The sequence below is a fragment of the Lissotriton vulgaris genome, unplaced genomic scaffold, assembly GCF_964263255.1.
Source record: "Lissotriton vulgaris unplaced genomic scaffold, aLisVul1.2 SCAFFOLD_532, whole genome shotgun sequence".
In the NCBI taxonomy this organism is placed as follows: Eukaryota; Metazoa; Chordata; class Amphibia; order Caudata; family Salamandridae; genus Lissotriton; species Lissotriton vulgaris.
In genome coordinates, this window is record NW_028245496.1 from 157,413 (window position 1) to 176,672 (window position 19,260).

General features: G+C 43.3%; 1 protein-coding gene across 2 annotated transcripts in view; it reads right to left on the bottom strand.

The window, feature by feature from the left end:
* Positions 1–19,260, bottom strand: part of LOC147666399 (uncharacterized) — a 392,367-nt gene that overhangs the window by 129,111 nt on the left and 243,996 nt on the right. For both annotated transcript variants that reach the window (XM_086949092.1, XM_086949091.1), the window contains exon 9: positions 5,724–5,802. In XM_086949092.1, the coding sequence (XP_086805218.1) occupies positions 5,724–5,802 (79 nt within the window). The remainder of the gene's footprint in view (positions 1–5,723; positions 5,803–19,260) is intronic.

Below are 19,260 nucleotides of genomic sequence, written 5' to 3' on the forward strand. Positions count from 1 at the left end.
AAACCGGTCCTCGGAAGCTTGTTTCCTGTCCAGGGAAGGTATGGCTTGGTAGTTCGGGCTGGTCTGTTCCCATGAGGTACAGGGTCAGACTGATTTGCATATGGCCATGTCTGAACTGGGGTGGTGTGGAGTGCAAAAAAACGATGGATTTAGGCCCAGATCTCTGTACTGGGGTGAATGTATGACATTGTTCTGCATTCTATCAATCACCTGTGGTTTTTGCATGTAGTATAGGAAGGCACAATACATTTTGGTCCTGCTATGGATCCTGAGCAAATGGGACAAGTACCCCTTCTGCACTTGACACTTGTCAACGAGCAGTCAAAGTCTCCCTTGGGGAGAAGTGCAGATACGGATTAGTGAACATGACTCATATCTCAAAATGCACACAGTACTGTCAATACATCAATGTCAAATTAGATACTTGCTTTTATTATAAAAAGAGGTATTTTATCTCTAACTCTACACATTCAAAAGAATAACAACATTCGTAAGCAACAACACAAATCCCTTGAGTTCGGGGATCTAGCATTAGTCTGGCATATCTCTGTCCACCCTCTTCCTTGCAACTTGGCTGTAGTTATTTGCCATTCACTAGTGGCTGCATCCAGGAAAAGCCCACTACTAGGTCGAACTCAAGAGCTCCTGTTTGACTTTTTAGGAATTATTCAAAATCGTCTAAGGTGCAGCAGCAACATCAGCAGAGGGTCCCCTGGGCCCAACATGCCCAACTCAACTCTTGCCCACTCCTGCAGCATGGAAGCGTTCAATACTGCAGTGAGTATCCTGACCACGGGCACTCGCAATTCCCTTTTCCTGTTCAGAGAAGTCTGGCTGATTACAGTACACGTGGAAGCACCGGGCAGGTGCAGATTCTCTCCAAAGCGGCGCTGCCATCTTTTCCTAGTGATTGGAGATGCTCCTAGCGTGCATAGATTAGCAAGGGTGTGACATTTTCTGAGGCCTCGCCCCCAGTCCCACAGGGTCAATCAGGGGCTATTCTCACTGTGCAGGTTTAACCCGCTGATAGCCGCCTCAGTCTTTTCCCAGGAAACGGCCCAAACTTCCTGGCAATGTTGGTACCAGTAATTTATAACACACCTACCACCAGGCTTCTACTTGTAAACCGAGGACAGGCAGTCACCCACTCTGCTACCCAGACAAAAATAAATCTCACTACTATCTAGTTTGGATCCTTGGTATGCAAGCTACCCTTCTGTGGGGTGGGTGTTTTACTACTCTTTGAACCTTGCACCTTTTAAGGCAGGTGAGCCTTTGAAAATGCATGCAGGTCCCACCCTCATTGATTTCAAATATAATTCTGACAGCGGCTGGGAAGACGCTTATTATATATATTTTATGTTCATTCTTTAGCTGGCCTTTTCTGCCCTATTGAAGGTTCCCGCAGTTCTGGACTTCGAACACTCTTTCTGGGGAAGAAGAAAGGACAGAGATTGAACCTGAACAAGCTAAAAGACTCAACCATCTATAGTGACAGGTATGTCATTTGGTTATCCACGCCCGTCATTTTTGATATATTATTGATGATTCTCTGTGTGTGTTCAATCGCATCCATGCAGTGAGAGTCCACGAATAAGAAATAACAATCAGCAAATTATGATATTAGCTACATTTAGAACCATCTCTCACCCCCAAGTGTGTCGCATATATTTGATTACATACGTGGGCACCTCTGAACAATGTGGAGCTGTAACACAGTATTGCTTTCCAACTGAAAGATAATTCATCTTCTTTTCATCGTTTTCTCTTTTGTGTATGTACGTGTTCACATGTTTGTCCATTTGCAATAGCAATATGCATTAATAAATAAGTATTGATACAGCTCAATAGCCTACCAGCTTGCAGCAAAACACCTGTCGGTGATGCCAATAACTGTAATCCTCAATATTAAATCAGTATTTACATTGAATTTGTGGTTATGTTAAAAAAACAGCATAAACCAAGAGATTTAAAACTCGTTTTGGACCCAGAGTTGTAGTATTTATTCTATCAGGAAAGTGATTATAATGGCAGTTCTTATTATATGTTATCTTCTGGATTCTTGAACTAGCTCCAGGAAAGATCATTAACATATTACCACACAGAACAGATAAGAAATATTAAAGTTACTACACAAACATGTCTCATCTATCTACTAACTACCCGGCAAGCTCCATAAGTCCTCATCAGCCAGTTAGGTACAACAAGCACTGGTAAATGCAATAGGTTTTGCCTATGTGATTGTTATTTTTTGTTGTTGTATATAGTTTTAGCTTGGTGAGCAGGTGTAAAACTGATATGTTAAACTAATATGGCTTTGTCAATATTTGTTTACATGGGGCACAGCAGTTGGCCTGCTATGCAACATGGCTTTAAGTAAAAAATAAAATTAAAAAGCACTATGACATTGCCATGAAGAGCAAGGCTGCAGCCTCACAGATAACCAATTGAGCTTGGTAACCACAGAAAAGAAATGTAAAATATGTGTTTACGGGAAAGTTGAAAAACTGGAAGTACATTCCCTGATACAGAGGGTAGCACCGCCAAAGAAGAATGCCACAGTTTCTTTAATAAGACTACCTAACATTAACATTTTGGAAAGCCAAGTCATACCTGCCCCAGTACAAGAAGCACAGACATGGTTAACACTTTAGCGGTAGTGAAAAAGCCAATTGAACAGGGAATATATAAATAGCGACTCCCTGCCTACTGGACCCCATGTGCTTTGTGTCTGTAATAGAATAATATTATTAAAACCATAGGGTGACTCTCAATTTGTCTTGGCTCACTGTAGCATGTTGCATGCTGGGACTTGTAGACCCACACTTATATTAATACATGTTCCTGCCTACTCAGTGGCACTGAGTGTGTATGCAAGTCACTCTCATGACTTGCACGCAGATAAGAGAAATGCTCATGTGTGTCTTTGTGATTCCTGAAACACTGTTAGAGATCTGTGAGTGACTGGCTGAGGCTGGTGTTTCGGTGTGTCTTATACATCGCTCCCTTTCTGGCATAAGCCAGTGCGAGAGATAGGCCTATGTAGCTGAGTGTGAGTAAGGAGTGTGTGTGTGGTAGTCTCTCTCCCTCGTTTTAAGGGGATCATGTGTGTGTGCCTGTCATAAGTTAAGCCCTATTGTTGCCCCCTCTCCACCAAGCAAGTAAAATGCTCCCATTGGCTTCAAAAAGGTAACCCATACTACAAATCTTCCTCCCCTCCCCAAAAAATGTTCATCTCTAATGATTTCAATGGGAAATGTGTACTTGAGTACTTACAGCAGAGCGACAGGGGGTGTCTCTGCGTGCTGGGAGAGCAGCTTTCAGCAGATTCCTCCTTCACATGCTTGCCACGAAGGTCACTCTGGGTGAGATGTTTGTTAAAGCTCCTGCCATCGTCTGCACACACCCAGACATTTCCAGACCAAGCACCCCACCCCAGGAATGAATAATGGAAAGTAAAAACAAGCAGAGATATGGCAGTAATGTGTGGAGGAGGAACAAGTGGGATAAAGGTGGAGAAACACCTTCAGAAACCTTTAAAACGATGGTGTAACAGGAGATAGGGGTCACAGAAAAGCAAAAGTAGAGGGAACAAATGTTATGTCTCTCACAGGGATTAAGAGGTAGTGGCCAAAAAAGGAGCATGGCAGAAAAATGATAAACAAACTCTTCCCATGAGTCTGTTAGCAGGGAGATACAAACAAGCCTTTTAAAAGGCAAGCCTATGCTAAACATGCACTCGGCCCTCTGATACGACGCTCCCGCTGGCTGCTGGTGCTTCACGAGATGGGAGCTCTAGAGTGGGTCTCTGCTTTGGTCCCGGGGGGACTGATGGGTGTGCAAAGCATAGGTATATGTAGACATGCTGATGTGCTCGTGCACACATTGTGCAAGCCATATAAGTACAATAGCATCCTGAGAGGACATTACATTTAAACCAAGCCAAGAAATGCAGCCAAAAGCATGCTTTAAATGCGTGCAGTCATCAGACAAAGCAAATGAAAGGCTGTCAGAAAGCACACTTTAAATGCACGCAGCCAGGGGAACATAATGAAAGGGAAATTGTGAACACTGCAGTTTTAAGCAAATAAAACAAGTTTCACCCATCAACGCGGATGAGAATGAGTACTTGGGCCACAGGAAACTGATAAGAGAAAAACACAAGAAACAAGAGGAAGTAGAATGCCTACAACCAATTGAAATCAGGAAAAATAAACTGACAAGCAAACTGACTAATAAGAATTAAAGGCAGGATGTAGGCCCCTTCTAAAATATATTAATTACAACAGATTTCACAAGGACAGCGCAAGCGATGTGCAAGCGAAAGCTAAGAAGGGAGGACAGAATGCCAGGCTGGAATGGTCAGTGGGGAGGCCCTTCTGAACTTCAGAGTGGGGTGGAGCAGACAATTTTAGATGGAAGAGTTGGAAATACAGATTTTTGCCCTTATAGCGGCTGGACTTTAGATGGAAAATGGCCAGTCTGAGATAAAGTTGGGTATCCCACAGTTGTACTTTTATACTTAGGTGTGTTCATGGAGAGGCTTTAGAGAATGTGGTTAATACTCTTAAAATAATACATTATGAGTATTTACAGACATTGCCAATGATTATTATTACACAAACTGCATAACTTAGGTGGGAAAGATCTCCGTACAGTTCAACATGATTTGGAGGCGAAGGGAATTATTTTATCCATGTGGAAAAAATATTCTCATTGTGAAACAAAATAACTTTATGGGTGAAAACTGCTTTTCTGCAATATTTAATCTTGCCAATTCTCCTTCCTAAGGGGTATCTTCTTCAGTAAGCACAGTGCAGCATGACTATTCCTAATTTTCACAGTTTTTCATGTGATCTACTGTACATTTTTTGTGATCTCATTATTCACAAATCATTGTACACATGTAAATTTGTTCAGATCGCTGAACTTACAAATATAAACTTGTGGTTTGTATTCACACAACAGGATTTTCTACTCCCAAAGTTGGTTACTCTCGCGTAATATTAGACCAGTCAACAGTGTGGTGCAATTTTATGTGTGAGTTCATCTCTTCACATGGGTGGGGAGTGGGTATTTCTTTGTAGAAGTAGGAATGCCTACAACAGTAGGTGAACAACATTTGTGGTTATTTGCATACTTTCCAGAAGGTGATTTACAGAATTCATGGGCAGTGTAAATGTATTTTCATGGCGAAAGTGTAGCGAAAGAGAGGTATTCACTAAGAATATTATTTTCCACCTGATGAAAAAGGTTCAGTAGTACAAATGCATGCTCAAATGCAACACTAAGGTAACATGTGAGTACCATAGATTTCACACAAGGACTCCTCGCCTGCTCCTAGGAATTCCCGACTACTGCTAACACCCAGAGGGAGTTGTGAGATCTTTTGTGAACTTCATGAGAGTTGTAAATTGACTCTAAACACTCTATACAGGAGGAAAGATACAGAGTAAATCGTCTGCATCTTTCTGCAGGCTCTTGATGTGTTTGTACATTTACACATCTATGGGGTCGAAAGACGTGAAGGGAAGATTGTTATGCATTTTTAATGTTTGTGAACCAGGTATAAATAACTAAATAATCAGGCGAATGCTGGAAGAGATCCGGGGTTACACGAAAGCCGTACTGTACATTAGAAATAGACATATGCAATAAGAGAGTTCTGCAGATATGCCCGGCTGTATCGTACAGGTCAGGTGCAAGCAGAGGGAAGCACTCACCTCCAAAATCAGCTGATCTCCAATGAGCTGCGCAGCGCGATCAGTCAAAAGTTTCTCATTGTCTTGTTCACGAAGCTGACTGAAAGGAAATTAATTAAGGAAAATCGAAAATCTATCAAGTGGGTTCGAACTGTATCAGTCTAATTTTCTTAAAACTGGGGTTTATAAATCTAGAGACATTAAAATATCAGCAAAGAACATAGGATTATAAATATCTGTAAAGCGCTCAGGTTCTCCTTGGAACTTGGTTGGTGTTTTACCAAATATGTACAATTAATAATAAACAGCATAAGAGGATATGCACTGAAAAAATAAACTTTTAAACATGAAAAACTAATTTAAACACATACATTATAACAGATAATTGACAGAATAAGCCAGTAAAACATTACACTTGCGCAAAATGGCACACAATTTGTTTTGTGGGTCTTCCTGTAAGCCAATTTAATTCTAATAGTAAATATTATAAATTGCCTTTAGACATTGTTTAGAATATATGGATGGAAAGCTATCAGTTGTTTTCATCATTGGTAACAGTTAGTAACCCTTTTGACAAAACGGTTGCTTGACCCTGGCACACGTGCCCCTAAAGCTAAAGTTTGTAAATCAAAACACAATGTAAAATGTGAGCACAAAAATATGATAATTTTGCGTTTTGCCATTTTTAGGTCAAGCCTGGGCAGTGCATGCGCTGCTGCGAGGCATGCGGTAGTGGTCTATGGCTTTGAAGCCTCGACCACTCTCTACCCATATTTTTAATTGGCTTGTGTCATTGTCCTTCGTAAACACTGGCTTCCGATTTATTATTAGGCTTGTTTGTCCCTCTTTGGTACCCGCCTTGTCTGCATTTGTTACCTCCCATGTCGACTGGACATTTTACTTCTCTTGTTACACAGTCTGCATTATAAGTTGGTGACCACTATTTTATTTAATGCTCTTCCCCTATTCCACCCACTACCTCGCAGCACGCCGCACGCTTTTATCTTAATTTTTACTAATAGCAGTCTTCTTTAACTATAAGGCTGCATTTTTTATTTATTTATTTTAGCAGTGCGGTCCGCATTTAGTGGGCACACTTATTTATTTATGTATTTTGTTTACTAGTGCACATGCAGCGCTTTCACATTCATAGAGGCCGTGCCCCTTTCTATACACAAACCGTGTCTAAAGAAAGGTATGCAGCCGACATTAAAGGGAAAGCACGTCATGAGTGCTTTTACCCAAAAAAAAATCTGTTTGTCAACTTGACAAACATGCTTTTTTTTTTTCCAAAGCCCCCATGCCACGGTTTGACTTTACTGTCAGACATCTCCCATTCTTTAGGCGGGGCTTGTCTAAAGAAAGGGACGCAGCCTTCATGAATTTGAAAGCGCTGATCGGGCGCTAGTACAAAAACAAATATTTTTAATGCAATAGGTCTTGCATTTGCAAGAGTTTAAGCTATTGGCAATGCAATAGCTTAAACTCTCGTTAATGCGAGACCTATTGCATTGCAAATGCTTGCTTTTTTTACAACACCGAACCTCTCAAGTAAAAATGCCTGATCTAAATCAACACACATTCAAGTTGCATTTATACAAATACAAAAACAGATACTAATGAAAATATACTGAAAATAGTTTTTGAAAAACAGTTACTGCCTGGCTTAATTATATTCTTACAGAGTCGGACAGGCACAGAAAATAGGCCTGGGCACCAAAATAAAAGCGGCCCCCATTAATGAATCCGATAGTTTAAAAAAATTGCCCACAGATGAAAATCAGGGCAGTTTTCAAATTTGAAAGCATGGTGTTTACGTGCTTTGCAAGTTCTGTGCCACAATATGCACTTGTGCGGGCTGCAGGCAACGTTTGTGGTTATATCAGAAAAAAACCAGCTCACAGCCATAAAACTGGCCCACATACTGACCAGTTAGACCAGCCCTTCGGGTGCTGCCAGAGTGCCTTATGAGCCAGTTGGACCCGGTATCCTTTCTTTGTATGTCCAGTAAAATTCCCTATTACTTACCGGTAATCTTCAATACTCTACAAGAAGGACTTCATGTGGCCTCTTTATTGTACGTTCTCCTGTCAAACTCTATGCTTTTTTATTTGTGGCTCCTGAAAGCATGGACGTCAATTCATAAAAATGCCTGGGGTAGTGGATTTGACATTGCACGCCATTTGACCTTTACTTTAACTCACACACACATGCTTACTCATACTAAAACATTCACACGCTCTTGTGCAATTAAATACACTCTCACCCTGCAAACATAAATACAACATGCATTTAACAACATTTCTACTTACCTTATCTTCCAGATAGGGTCATATTCCAGCTATTATACTCCATTCTTTATTACAGCAATAGTGAATAAAACTATTTACTATTTGTAAATTAAAAAAATGGACAGAAACCAGGCAAGTGGAGCTCCAACCACCGTCCATATAAGAAGAGCTGCACCAGTGTTTCAAGCACAGATTTTGCCACCTCTGAGGCCATGGGTTGCAAAAGCAGTGCCAGGATTAGCAAGCGGCAAGCCAGGGGTTGCAGCTGCAACCACTGTTGACCCCCAAATAACGTCCATGTGCTGCAGTAGATTTTTTTCAGCCCACGTGTATTTTTATTAAAAATCTGTATTTCATTGTCATGCATATAATGACCCCATACAATATATTTTGCCCATAACACATGCAAGAATGTTTCAGATTGTCAAGGGTATACAAGAAAAATAAAGTCCACTTAAAAAGCAATGCACACTTAATACCGAGGTGTGGCTTCTCCTACTTTATATTTTATGAAATCAGACCGTCTGCAATATGCTGTGCCAACGGCGAACGTTGGGCTTCAAGAATGTACCCTAAATGCATATAAAATTAGATGCACAGATTTATTTGACAAATTTATTGTCATGGAAGGATTTATTTTGTGATCCCACTCCAAAATCCCATTGCCATAGAGTTACCAATAAAGCTCTGTCTTAGAGAATCACCATTTTCTATAACAGACCCTATAGCTTAGCCACAGCAGAAGCATCTCTCTCACATTATTCACCATTAGGGAAGAGAAACTTACAAGGGATAATAGTCAAGTCTTGGCTTTAATCATGCTCAATCTTTCAGCTTTTAACACCAATGATCTCAAAGTTTGACTGGCGAGTCTGATGTTCACCTGCATTGACTGTAAAGGTTTAATTTATTCGCTGGTAGTCACATCATCTAGATAAATTGTTTGTTACGCTATGAACGAATACTTCCACAATGTGCGGAGTCCCAAAAGGCTCTGCTCAATTGCCTAGTCTTTTCAAAGTTAACATTACCCCTCTGACCTAACTACATATATATATATATATGGCCTGCCACGGTCGCGGAGAGCCCCTCCCTGCGAATGAGCAGGTCAAGCGCCGTCATGAGTACGGGGCTATAACGAACATCGCGACTTCAGCAAGGTGAAAATTGGCATTACTACAGCATGTTGTGATGCAGCAAACCCACTGTGGTAATGAAATACACTTAGGAAAACTACAGCGGCTGGCCTTACTATAGGTTCAATATGGCATAGACTACATCAACGATAGTGCATTGCCTGCACACGCCCCCTGGGCGGGACTATTGACTGCTGCATGATTTATAACACCTGCGAGCTGCTTTTCCTCACAGCCATCCCCAAGAAGAAAGGCGAGAGGAGCCTAAAACGCGTCGGGACTGTTGGCAGAAAAAAAATCGCTGTACCTACCATCCTGTGGTGAAATGCAGCCTTGCTGAAATAAAGTAATTTGCGTTGTGAGAGGGCCTCCAAGCGTTTGGTTCTTGCATATGGAATATATATATATATATGTGACCATGTCATGAATGATGTAATATGTGACATCATCAGCAGTGGATTGCGGGTGCGCGAAATATAGTTAGTACAACTAACTATATAGGAGCAATTCAATGGTTTTTTAAATGCTAATTCCTAACTATATAAGGCCTGAAACCTAAGGTTTTTTAAGTGAATTTGCAAGGTTTTTAAAATGCAAATTCCTAACTATATAAGGCCTGAAACCTATGGTTTTTTAAGTGAATTTGCAAGGTTTTTTAAATGCTAATTCCTAACTATAATGTATGTATGTATGTATGTATGTGTGTTCTTATATAGCGCTCGACTTACCCTTGGGCATCTCGGCGCTTGCATTGGGAACCCGTCCTGGCTTTTCCCTGTGAGATAACCCGTACTGGGCATCCCCAAGGTGAAAGTCAGGCATCCCGCTGCGGGGGGCCGTAGTGGAGATTAAGCAAGCTATTGCCCAGAGTTGCAGAGTGTGAACCCATGATTCGAGTAGGCACCGAAGTGAGAATTATGGAGTCTGTGGACACTTGGGCTCAGACCCTGCCGCGTCAGGAATTGAACCCTGGTCCCGGGTCTGACCTCTGCTTCAGGGTATGCCTCCTCTAACCAGTGAGCCACACTTCTCCATAATACTATATAAGGCCTGAAACCTATGGTTTTTTCAGGGAATTTGCAAGGTTTTTTCAATGCTAATTCCTAACTATATCAGGCGATAAAAAACCAATATTTCTTTTCAAAAAATTTCAAAGGTTTTGTAAATGCTAATTCTATTAGCGGATAACGTTTATATATGTTATTATCCTTCTGGGCACCACCGGAGCAGCCATCTTGTTTCTCAGGAGAAGTGAGGCACAAGAGAGCACAAAAGTGGAAAACACGAAAAGGGGGACCCCCTAGCCCTTCTCAGGGGGTCCCAGAAGGAACAAGATGGTGGCCAACACTTCCTGGTTTGGAGAGTTTGGAATGTTGACAGTCGACTGCCAGCCAATCAGAAACTCGCTCGCGCACGTAAGGGTACGCGCGCGTACGTGTACCGTAAGCGTACGGTGCGCGTACGGTGAGCGCATATAGATATATAATTTGCTCAAATTCAATTTTCTCAACAACTACTGGAGGGATTTTCACAAAATATAGAAAAGGCACTACTGCATACCTGCCCCTACCATTTTGCCTAGTTTGGTGTAATTCCGTTCAGCCGTTCGGGCTGCAGCCGTGTCTAAGGGTCCCATAGAAAATGCCATTTGAAAAATTTCAAATTCAATTTTCTCAAGAACTACTGGAGGGATTTTCACCAGACATAGCAAAGGCACATGTGCATACCAGGCCCTACCATTTTGCCAGGTTTGGTGTAATTCCATTCAGCCGTTTGGGTTGTAGCCGTGTCTAAAGGTCCCTATGGAAATTAACATGGGGAAAACACGTTTTGGGACCCCCTTTTCGGCCCCCGCTTGATGAATACCCCCAAAAGTTTCAGGGAAGGAGCGGAGGGAAATTACACGCAGATTCCTCAATCGGCGCCAAAGTTATTCCTAATAGAATGTTGGGGATTTCCTATGGTAACTAGTTCCTAACTATATATACCGCCAGTAGGATATATATATATATATATATATATTCACTGAAAAAACCATTGGTTATAGACCATATATAGTTAGGGATTAGCCTTTTCAAAACCTTATTTTACTCGCATAAAACCATTGAAATTCCATATATCCACTGCTGATGATGTCACATATTACATCATTCATGACATGGTTAGTGACATCACTGATGACATCACTGATGACATCTCAAATGACATCACTGATGACAACATCCAGTGACTGTATGTTTCTGTAAAGTTAAAATGTGTCTTACATATTGAAGAATGAGTGGATGTATAAGTGTCTGGAAGAAGGATTTAGTAGGTGCATGACTGACTGTATGAGAGAATGATTAAATGTGTCTTAATGAGTGCATGGGTCAGTGACTAAACTATCTTAATTTGTGCATCATTATATCTGTTGTTCTACAAACTGCTGCATGTGTTGATCAGTAGCTATATGAATAACTGTATGGGTTATTGATTGGTTGTCCAAGTATTTGTATGGGACACTGAGTGTGTGTTTATGGGTGGCTGGGAGGTGTGTGACTCTGTACATAGATGTGTGAGTAGTTGATTCACTATATGTATGGGTTCAAAACTGCATGTAGAAACAGCTGTATGGGCGGTTGACTGTGCATGAGTGTATTGCTGAGTGAATGGATATCTCAGTGCTACATGTCAAAGTAAGTACATATGTAAAACACAGTACATGTGAGAGTTGACATATATAAATAACTGTGCATAAGAGCCAGTGAATGTGTGAGTGGCTGTATGGATCATTGTGAACATGTATCAGGGATTGTATAAGAGAGTAAATATATGTTAGTATATGTTTCAATAAGTAAGGTGTGTATAACTGTATAGTTGAGGAAATGGAGGTGTGATTGATTCTTTGCATGACTGACTAGGTGTGTGAGTAACTCCATGGATGAGTGACAGTCTGTGACTGTCTGTTTACACTGATTGTATCTAAGGTTATATTAGAGTCTGAAGAGGTTCATGGTATTATCACATGAATGATATCATCAGTGATGTGATCAGTAATGTCAAATGAGATGTTATCAGTGATTTTATCAGTGATGTCATTTGAGATGTCATCAGTGATGTCATCAGTGATGTCACTAACCATGTCATGAATGATGTAATATGTGACATCATCAGCAGTGGATTGCGGGTGCGCGATATATAGTTAGCGCATCTAACTATATATGGAATTTCAATGGTTTTATGCGAGTAAAATCAGGTTTTGAAAAGGCTAATCCCTAACTATATATGGTCTATAACCAATGGTTTTTTCAGTGAATTTTCAAGGTTTTGTAAATGCAAATTCCTAACTATATATGGACTATAACCTATGGTTTTTTCTGTGAATTTCAATGTTTTTTTAATAGCAAATATCAAAAGCTGTCAAATGTCAAGTACGTGATAGGTTAAAAAAGTTTTCGTGTTTATGCACGCTGATGTGCTTTGAACGCTGCCCCCCCTCCCCTCTTTTCTCTTAGTAGTACTCTCTCTTTGCAGATAGTGAAGGGTAGTTAACGCAGACCTTTACCCCCGTTGTAATCCGTCGTGCCTGCTTGTCTCTCCATTTGATTGATTGTTATCCAAGCATTTACTATTTTAGAATTGGTTCTCTTTGGTTCATTCTCTATTTACAAACAAGCACAAAGTCGCAATACTCTGTTTAGTCTTTGCAGATAGTGAAAAATCGTGTAAAAAAATAAAAGTAATCGAGCAAAATCAGTAGACCACTAATTGGATCTCTTTTTGACCTCGCTAAAATAGAAACATTAGGAACAACCCTTCATGAGAAATACGAAAATAGTGAGATGGACTGAGCTCCACACCATGAGGGCTGCAAGACAGCTCGGCTACGTCACCCACCCCGCCCAAAATAACGACAAACCCTATGCAAATATTAAAAATATATACAACACACCAGCAAAGTAACAGGGTAAAACATTTTATTAAATAACTATTTACATAACTATTTTATACTTTTTGTTGCCCGATCCGGCTAGCTCAATCGATCGAGCATGAAACTCATACACTGATAGCAAGCGTTGCTGCTGATGCTATGCAGACCAAAACTGGTTTTCAGTTTGTACATTCTTCTAGATTTTTCCATCCAAGGTTAATTGAGTTTGTAGAACGATGGCTTCAGATTTTAAACATACGGTGAGTTGGCGCGGACTGGGAGGGGGCGCTTGGCTCCTGCCCCCTCCCCAAGTAAGATTTTCATACGTGAAAGTACGTTAATGATTTTGGTCCCTGAGTTGCTTCGATGTCACTGCCATTCTCAAATGGCATAAGTTCTGGATGTTGGGTGTCATAGTTCAGAGTTCTGAGCAGCGCTTGTAACACTGTCTGAAGCTTATTTGCACCTACTGCAGCTTCACTATTCTCAAAGTAAGTGAGGGTCGTTTGTGGACCTGACGGCATTTGAAAACAATGTGATAAGGTACCTCCCTAAACCGCTTGATGGAGGCCCCCGAGGGGCGGTGTGATGGCACGGACTCGGAGAAGACGCTTGGCTCCGACCCCCTCCCCAAGTCTTTTAGCACCGGTGTAGCCTGAGATCGCCCCCGACATAGGCGGCCGGCTCCCGGGGTCCGGCGGAACTTTTTGCCTTTTGATGACTCTTCTATTCTGGACCTTGTCCCACAATCCGTTTGACCTGAAGACACGCTGTAGTGGGGCGCCCCTTTACCGTTTTAGTTGCCATTCCACCCGCTTTTGCTACACTGTGCCTCTTCCGCCATTCAGCTGTTTACCGCCCGCTCTTGCGACTACAGCGTCTCGCTCACCATGTAGTTGAGTTGCTCCCGCTCTTGCGATGCAACGATAGGCGACTGCCACAGGACTCTCAAAATGGCGGCCGGCTCTTCAGATTTGGGCGTGGTCCACTAAAATGGCCCTGGGACACCTTGGAACTCGGACGCTTCCCTGATAGGGCTTGAGTCCCATTCTCGAAAGCGTCCCCTCAGCCGTGAAGATTCTACAAAAGTCTTGGGGGCCCCCGACTCCCGCAGGCTTCTGGTGGGGAGCGGCTGCCATGATTGCTCGTGGAATGGCCACGACGGAGCTACGAGATGGTGGTGCTCTCATGCTGACGCCAGCTTCAGTCTGAAACATCCAGAAACACTGTAGACTACCAATTCGATCAGTTCCGGTAGCGCCCCAACATGACCCGGTAGAGAAGAACTTGCCCTCCCCTCTTTGACTGATGGTTCTTGTTGCCTGTCCCCTCTGTTGTCATTTAACAGAACTTTTTGGACTGCTGAAAGGGGTTGTGTTCCGAACGCTGGTTGGTGGAGACATTTTGACTATATTCTTGACCTACGTTGTCGCGTAATGCGTTATATGACACGCCGCGTTAGCGCACCCGGAAGTGATCCGGGGCGCGGCGCGCAGCGCGTAACGTAAGCATAACAGGTCATGTGACTTGTTAATAAAACTTTTTCTTGGTTCATTTTACTTTTGTTATTTTAATAATGAAAAGCTTGGTCATATGACCTAAAAAATACGCTTTTTATTGATTTCGAACTTTTTTTTTTTAAACATATATGTTATAATATTCCAGGCTAATGTACTTTCCCGGAAAATTTACAACTGTCCTGCAAGTAAAATATATTCCTTTTTCGAGAAAAAGGGCGTTTCTTCGTTCCATGACGGAGCCGTTGAGTAAAAGAGACTCGGCCTGCTGTCTTAGTCGCCGATACGCCTGATTATCAGATTCTTATCGATCACTTTATGTTGCAGGAGTGGAAAACACAACTGCCCTTGACCATTTATCTTTACTGCGTTCCTACGTATTATACCTTTTATCCGTCATGTAATTGGACTGCTTTATTTCACTTGCCTTTTACTGATTCGAAAACAGTGACTAAAAGTAAAAACTTTACCAATGTAAATACTACTACCATGTTTTGTTTTAAAAACCTTTATTGTGAAAATGTCAGTATACAAATACGGGCCTATAACCACGTGGGCCGGCCACGGAGCAAACTGAAATCGTATATGATGAGGAGACATTTACATTATAGAGGAACGTAACGAGCGGGCCATTAGGTTGCAAGAACTAAGGTGTCTAACTGTTGCGGAATCGGTGGACGTACATTTTGTAATTAAATTACGACAGGGCCACTTACAAAAAAATCATCTAGATATACATTTGCGGGCAAGTACCATGGGTGACGTTAATTCGAACTTTCAATACTACAGTAATCAATAACACATCAGAACTTAATATCAATAGGAATGTCAAAATATTCAATCAATTCTCGTCCCCGCCCGCCATGAGCATCAAAACTGCATTCATATCTCGTGATATCAAGGTTGTTCAACCAGTACACAACAAGGAGTTACGAGTCCCATTTATACCGGCGCCATTTTGGGCGAGGCCGGGCAGGTGCAAGATATAGTCAAAATGTCTCCACCAACCATCGGCCAGACCAGAACCCATTTCGGCCCTTTATGCTACAAGATGGTGTCTTCCATTCAGAAAATATTGTTGGCAGCATTTTGAAAGGAAAGATAAACAGCCGTTCTCCTAGTGAGTCTCACATTGTTACATTTAGGAAGAATGTTGAAGAGTAGTATGTGGAAAATCTGAAGCCATTTTTCTACAAACTCTCAATCAGCCTTGGATGGAAAAAAAAATCCTGAAGAATGTACAAACTGAAAACCAATTTTTGTCTGTATAGCATCAACAGCAACGCTTGAGTCAGCTTTGTGTGAAGCCGCCATTTTGATTCAATCAATAACGTCCCCCTGCACACATTCAGGGACCTGGTCGTGTCTTCAGGTGAAACGGATTGTGGGACAAGAAGCAAAAAGGAATAGGAAAAAAGTTCCGCCGGACCTCGGGAGCCGGCCGCCTATGTCATGTGCGATCTTTGGCCACACCAGGGCAATAGTGAAGCTGCAGCAGGTGCAAATAAGCTTCAGACAGTCTTACAAGCACTGCTCAGAACTCTCAACTATGGCACTCAACATCCAGGACTTGCCATTCGGATCTTGGTGCCTTGTGCTGGTTCCGACCTATTCACACATCGGTCCACTACTGACATCACCTCATAAGCCAACGGGGCACCCCACGCTGACTTTCGGCGCAGCATTGTAGGATGGCCACACCAGTGCGGCAACTTGCTGGACACCACCTCGGTGCCATCCGGATCTCGGCGCGTTTGAGTCACTGTACCGCAAAAGTGACCGGAACTCAGCTGGACACGCCGTCTTTCGGCGCAGCATTGTAGGATGGCCACACCAGTGCGGCAATTTGCTGGACACCACCTCGGTGCCATCCGGATCTCGGCGCGTTCGAGTCACTGTACCGCAAGAGTGACCGCAACTCAGCTGGACACGCCGTCTTTCGGCGCAGCATTGTAGGATGGCCACACCAGTGCGGCAACTTGCTGGACACCACCTCGGTGCCATCCGGATCTCGGCGCGTTGTGCTGCCTTCGGCCTACTGTAGCCGCAAATGCGGACGCAACTCAGTTGGACGGCGAGTGAAACGCTAAGGGGCGCCCCACTGCAGCCGAGGAGCCTCCATCTTGGGGGAGACGCACAGCCCCCACTGACTGACGCGACCTCACAGGCCAACGGGGCGCCCCACGCCGACTTTCAGCGCAGCATTGTAGGATAGCCACACCAGTGCAGCAACTTGCTGGACACTAACTCGGTGCCATCCGGATCTCGGCACGTTGTGCTGCCTTCGGCCTATTCGCACATCGGTCCGCTACTGACGCCGCCTCACGTGCCAACGGATTTTCTACGCTTTTTGTAGCCCTATGCCGCATAACAGGTCATGTGACTTGTTTATAAAACTTTTCATTGGTTCATTTTACTTTTGGTTTCCTAAAGATGGAAGGCTTGGTCATATGACCTAAAAATAACACTTTTCATTGGTTTAGAACATTTTTTTTCCCAAACGATGAAAGCCCCACCTTGTTTCTGGATGATTCAGACTGAAGCTGGCGTCAGCATGAGAGCACCACCATCTCGTGGCTCCGTCGTGGTCATTCCGCGAGCAATCATGGCAGCCGCTCCCCACCGGAAGCCTGCAGGAGTCGAGGGCCCACAAGACTTTTGTAGAATCTTCACGGCTGAGGGGACGCTTTCGAGAATGGAGCCCAAGCCCTAGCAGGCAAGCGTCCGAGTTCCAAGGTGTCCCAGGGCCATTTTAGTGGACCAGGCCCAAAACCGAAGAGCCGTCCACCATTTTAAGAGTCCTGTGGCAGCCGCCTATCGCTGCACTGCAAGAGTGGGCGGAAGTCAACTACATGGTGAGCGAGACGCTGTAGCCGCAAGAGCGGGCGCAACTCAGCTGGATGGCCGCCACCTGGGGAGGCCCATTCACGCCGCCTCCCCCACGCCCCCCCCGGGCCGCCCCACGCCAATTTTCGGAGCAGCATTGTAGGATACCAAAACCAGTGCGGCAGTTTACTGGACATCACCTGGGTGCCATCCACATCTCAGCGCGTTCTGCTGCCTTGGGACTATTCGCACAACAGACCGCTACTGACGAGGCCTCCCCCCGCACCACCCGGGACGCCCCACGCTGTTTTTCTGAGCTGCATTGTAGGAAACCAAAAACTAGTGCGGCACCCAGGTGACATCACCTGGGTGCCGTCCAGAACTCAGCACGTTGTGCTGCCTTGGGACTATTCGCACAAAAGACAGCTTCTGACCATTGTTGCTTTTTTTATCAAAAAATGTTTAAATGTATTTACAGTTTTTGTTGCGTTCGTTATATTTAAAAGTTAATAAAGTTTTATAATCCTGCTTTGTTGGAGTGCTATATATTTTTAAAAAATCGGGTGAATGGGGCCTTGAATCGGGTTATTGTCATGTGTGGGCTTTGCAAGTGTACTGCTACAGGATCGGACATTTCAAACTCAAATGCACGTTCTTTTTCTTACCTTTCCGAAGCATGGAGCGCAATAGCAGGCAGAGAAAGGGTGATGCAAGTGTTGAACACTGCCTGGCCTGGCAAGTTGCTGGCAGTGCCCCCCTCCCCGCTCCTGAAAGAGGGCACACATGCACCGCCGCCCCGAGTACTTCACAGATCTTTAAAAGACCATGCGCTTGTTCATGAGGCTTAAATGGTTTATCACCCCTTCTAGAGCCCCTGCATCGACCCTCTGATGTTTCCTGGCAGAATTAGCACGTAACACAATACCAAGCCCTGTCAGCTGAAACCCCTGAGGAATCGTGGGGCATATTATCAAGGGGGTTTATCTCCGCTTTTTTGGCTTTAAAAGCCAAGAAAGCGGAGATAAAATTATCTCCCTATTACCAAGCTGTCGCTAACACCAGTTAGTGACAGCTAAAAGGAGATAGCGACCATCTTGGGCCCCGCTTTGCATGTCAGTGATATTTATCACTAATGACATGCAAAGTGGGTGTGCCAAGATGTTAGCGACTGGAAACAGTCCCTAACATCGCTATCTCCTATTACCAACTTTTGGAGATATTCGCGCTAAGCGCGAATATCTCCAAAAGCTAACACCTGCCCTGAGCAGTTCTTAGCCATGTTATCCAATGGGAGGTGGATAACATGGCTAAGAGCATTTGCTCGATAATGCATGAATATCGCTGACTTTTCAGCGATATTCATGCATTGCGGCCGTTTTTTATCGCATTTGCGATAAACCTTGCTAATAGCAAGGTTTATCTGCGATAAAAATCGCCGATGTGCGGCGATAATTTTTGTCTCTAAACAAGTTAGAGACAAAAACTATCGCTAGTTGTTGGTAATATGCCCCCGGGTTTTTGCTTGCAGAAATCGGGAGGCGGGAGACTAGCACTGAAATCAGTAGTCTCACGCCTGAATCGGGAGGGTTGGCATGTCTGGATTCTCTACAGCTGGGGCCATAAACTACATCCGCAGGGCTAGGTGATAGCCTGGGACCGGCCTGGCATCTAAAATGGCTGCCGTGCACGACAAAATTGTGGCATTGGAAAAAAGGCAAGATGGCGCAGACAATGTTTATCAATAAGGATTCATTTATAACAAAATATTTTATCGCACTGACAAATTGGCGGTCAACACTTCCTGATTTCCATAGAATCGAACGTTAACAGACGTCACGCAGCAACAAAAAAAAAAAAAGCTCACGCACAGCCGCTGGA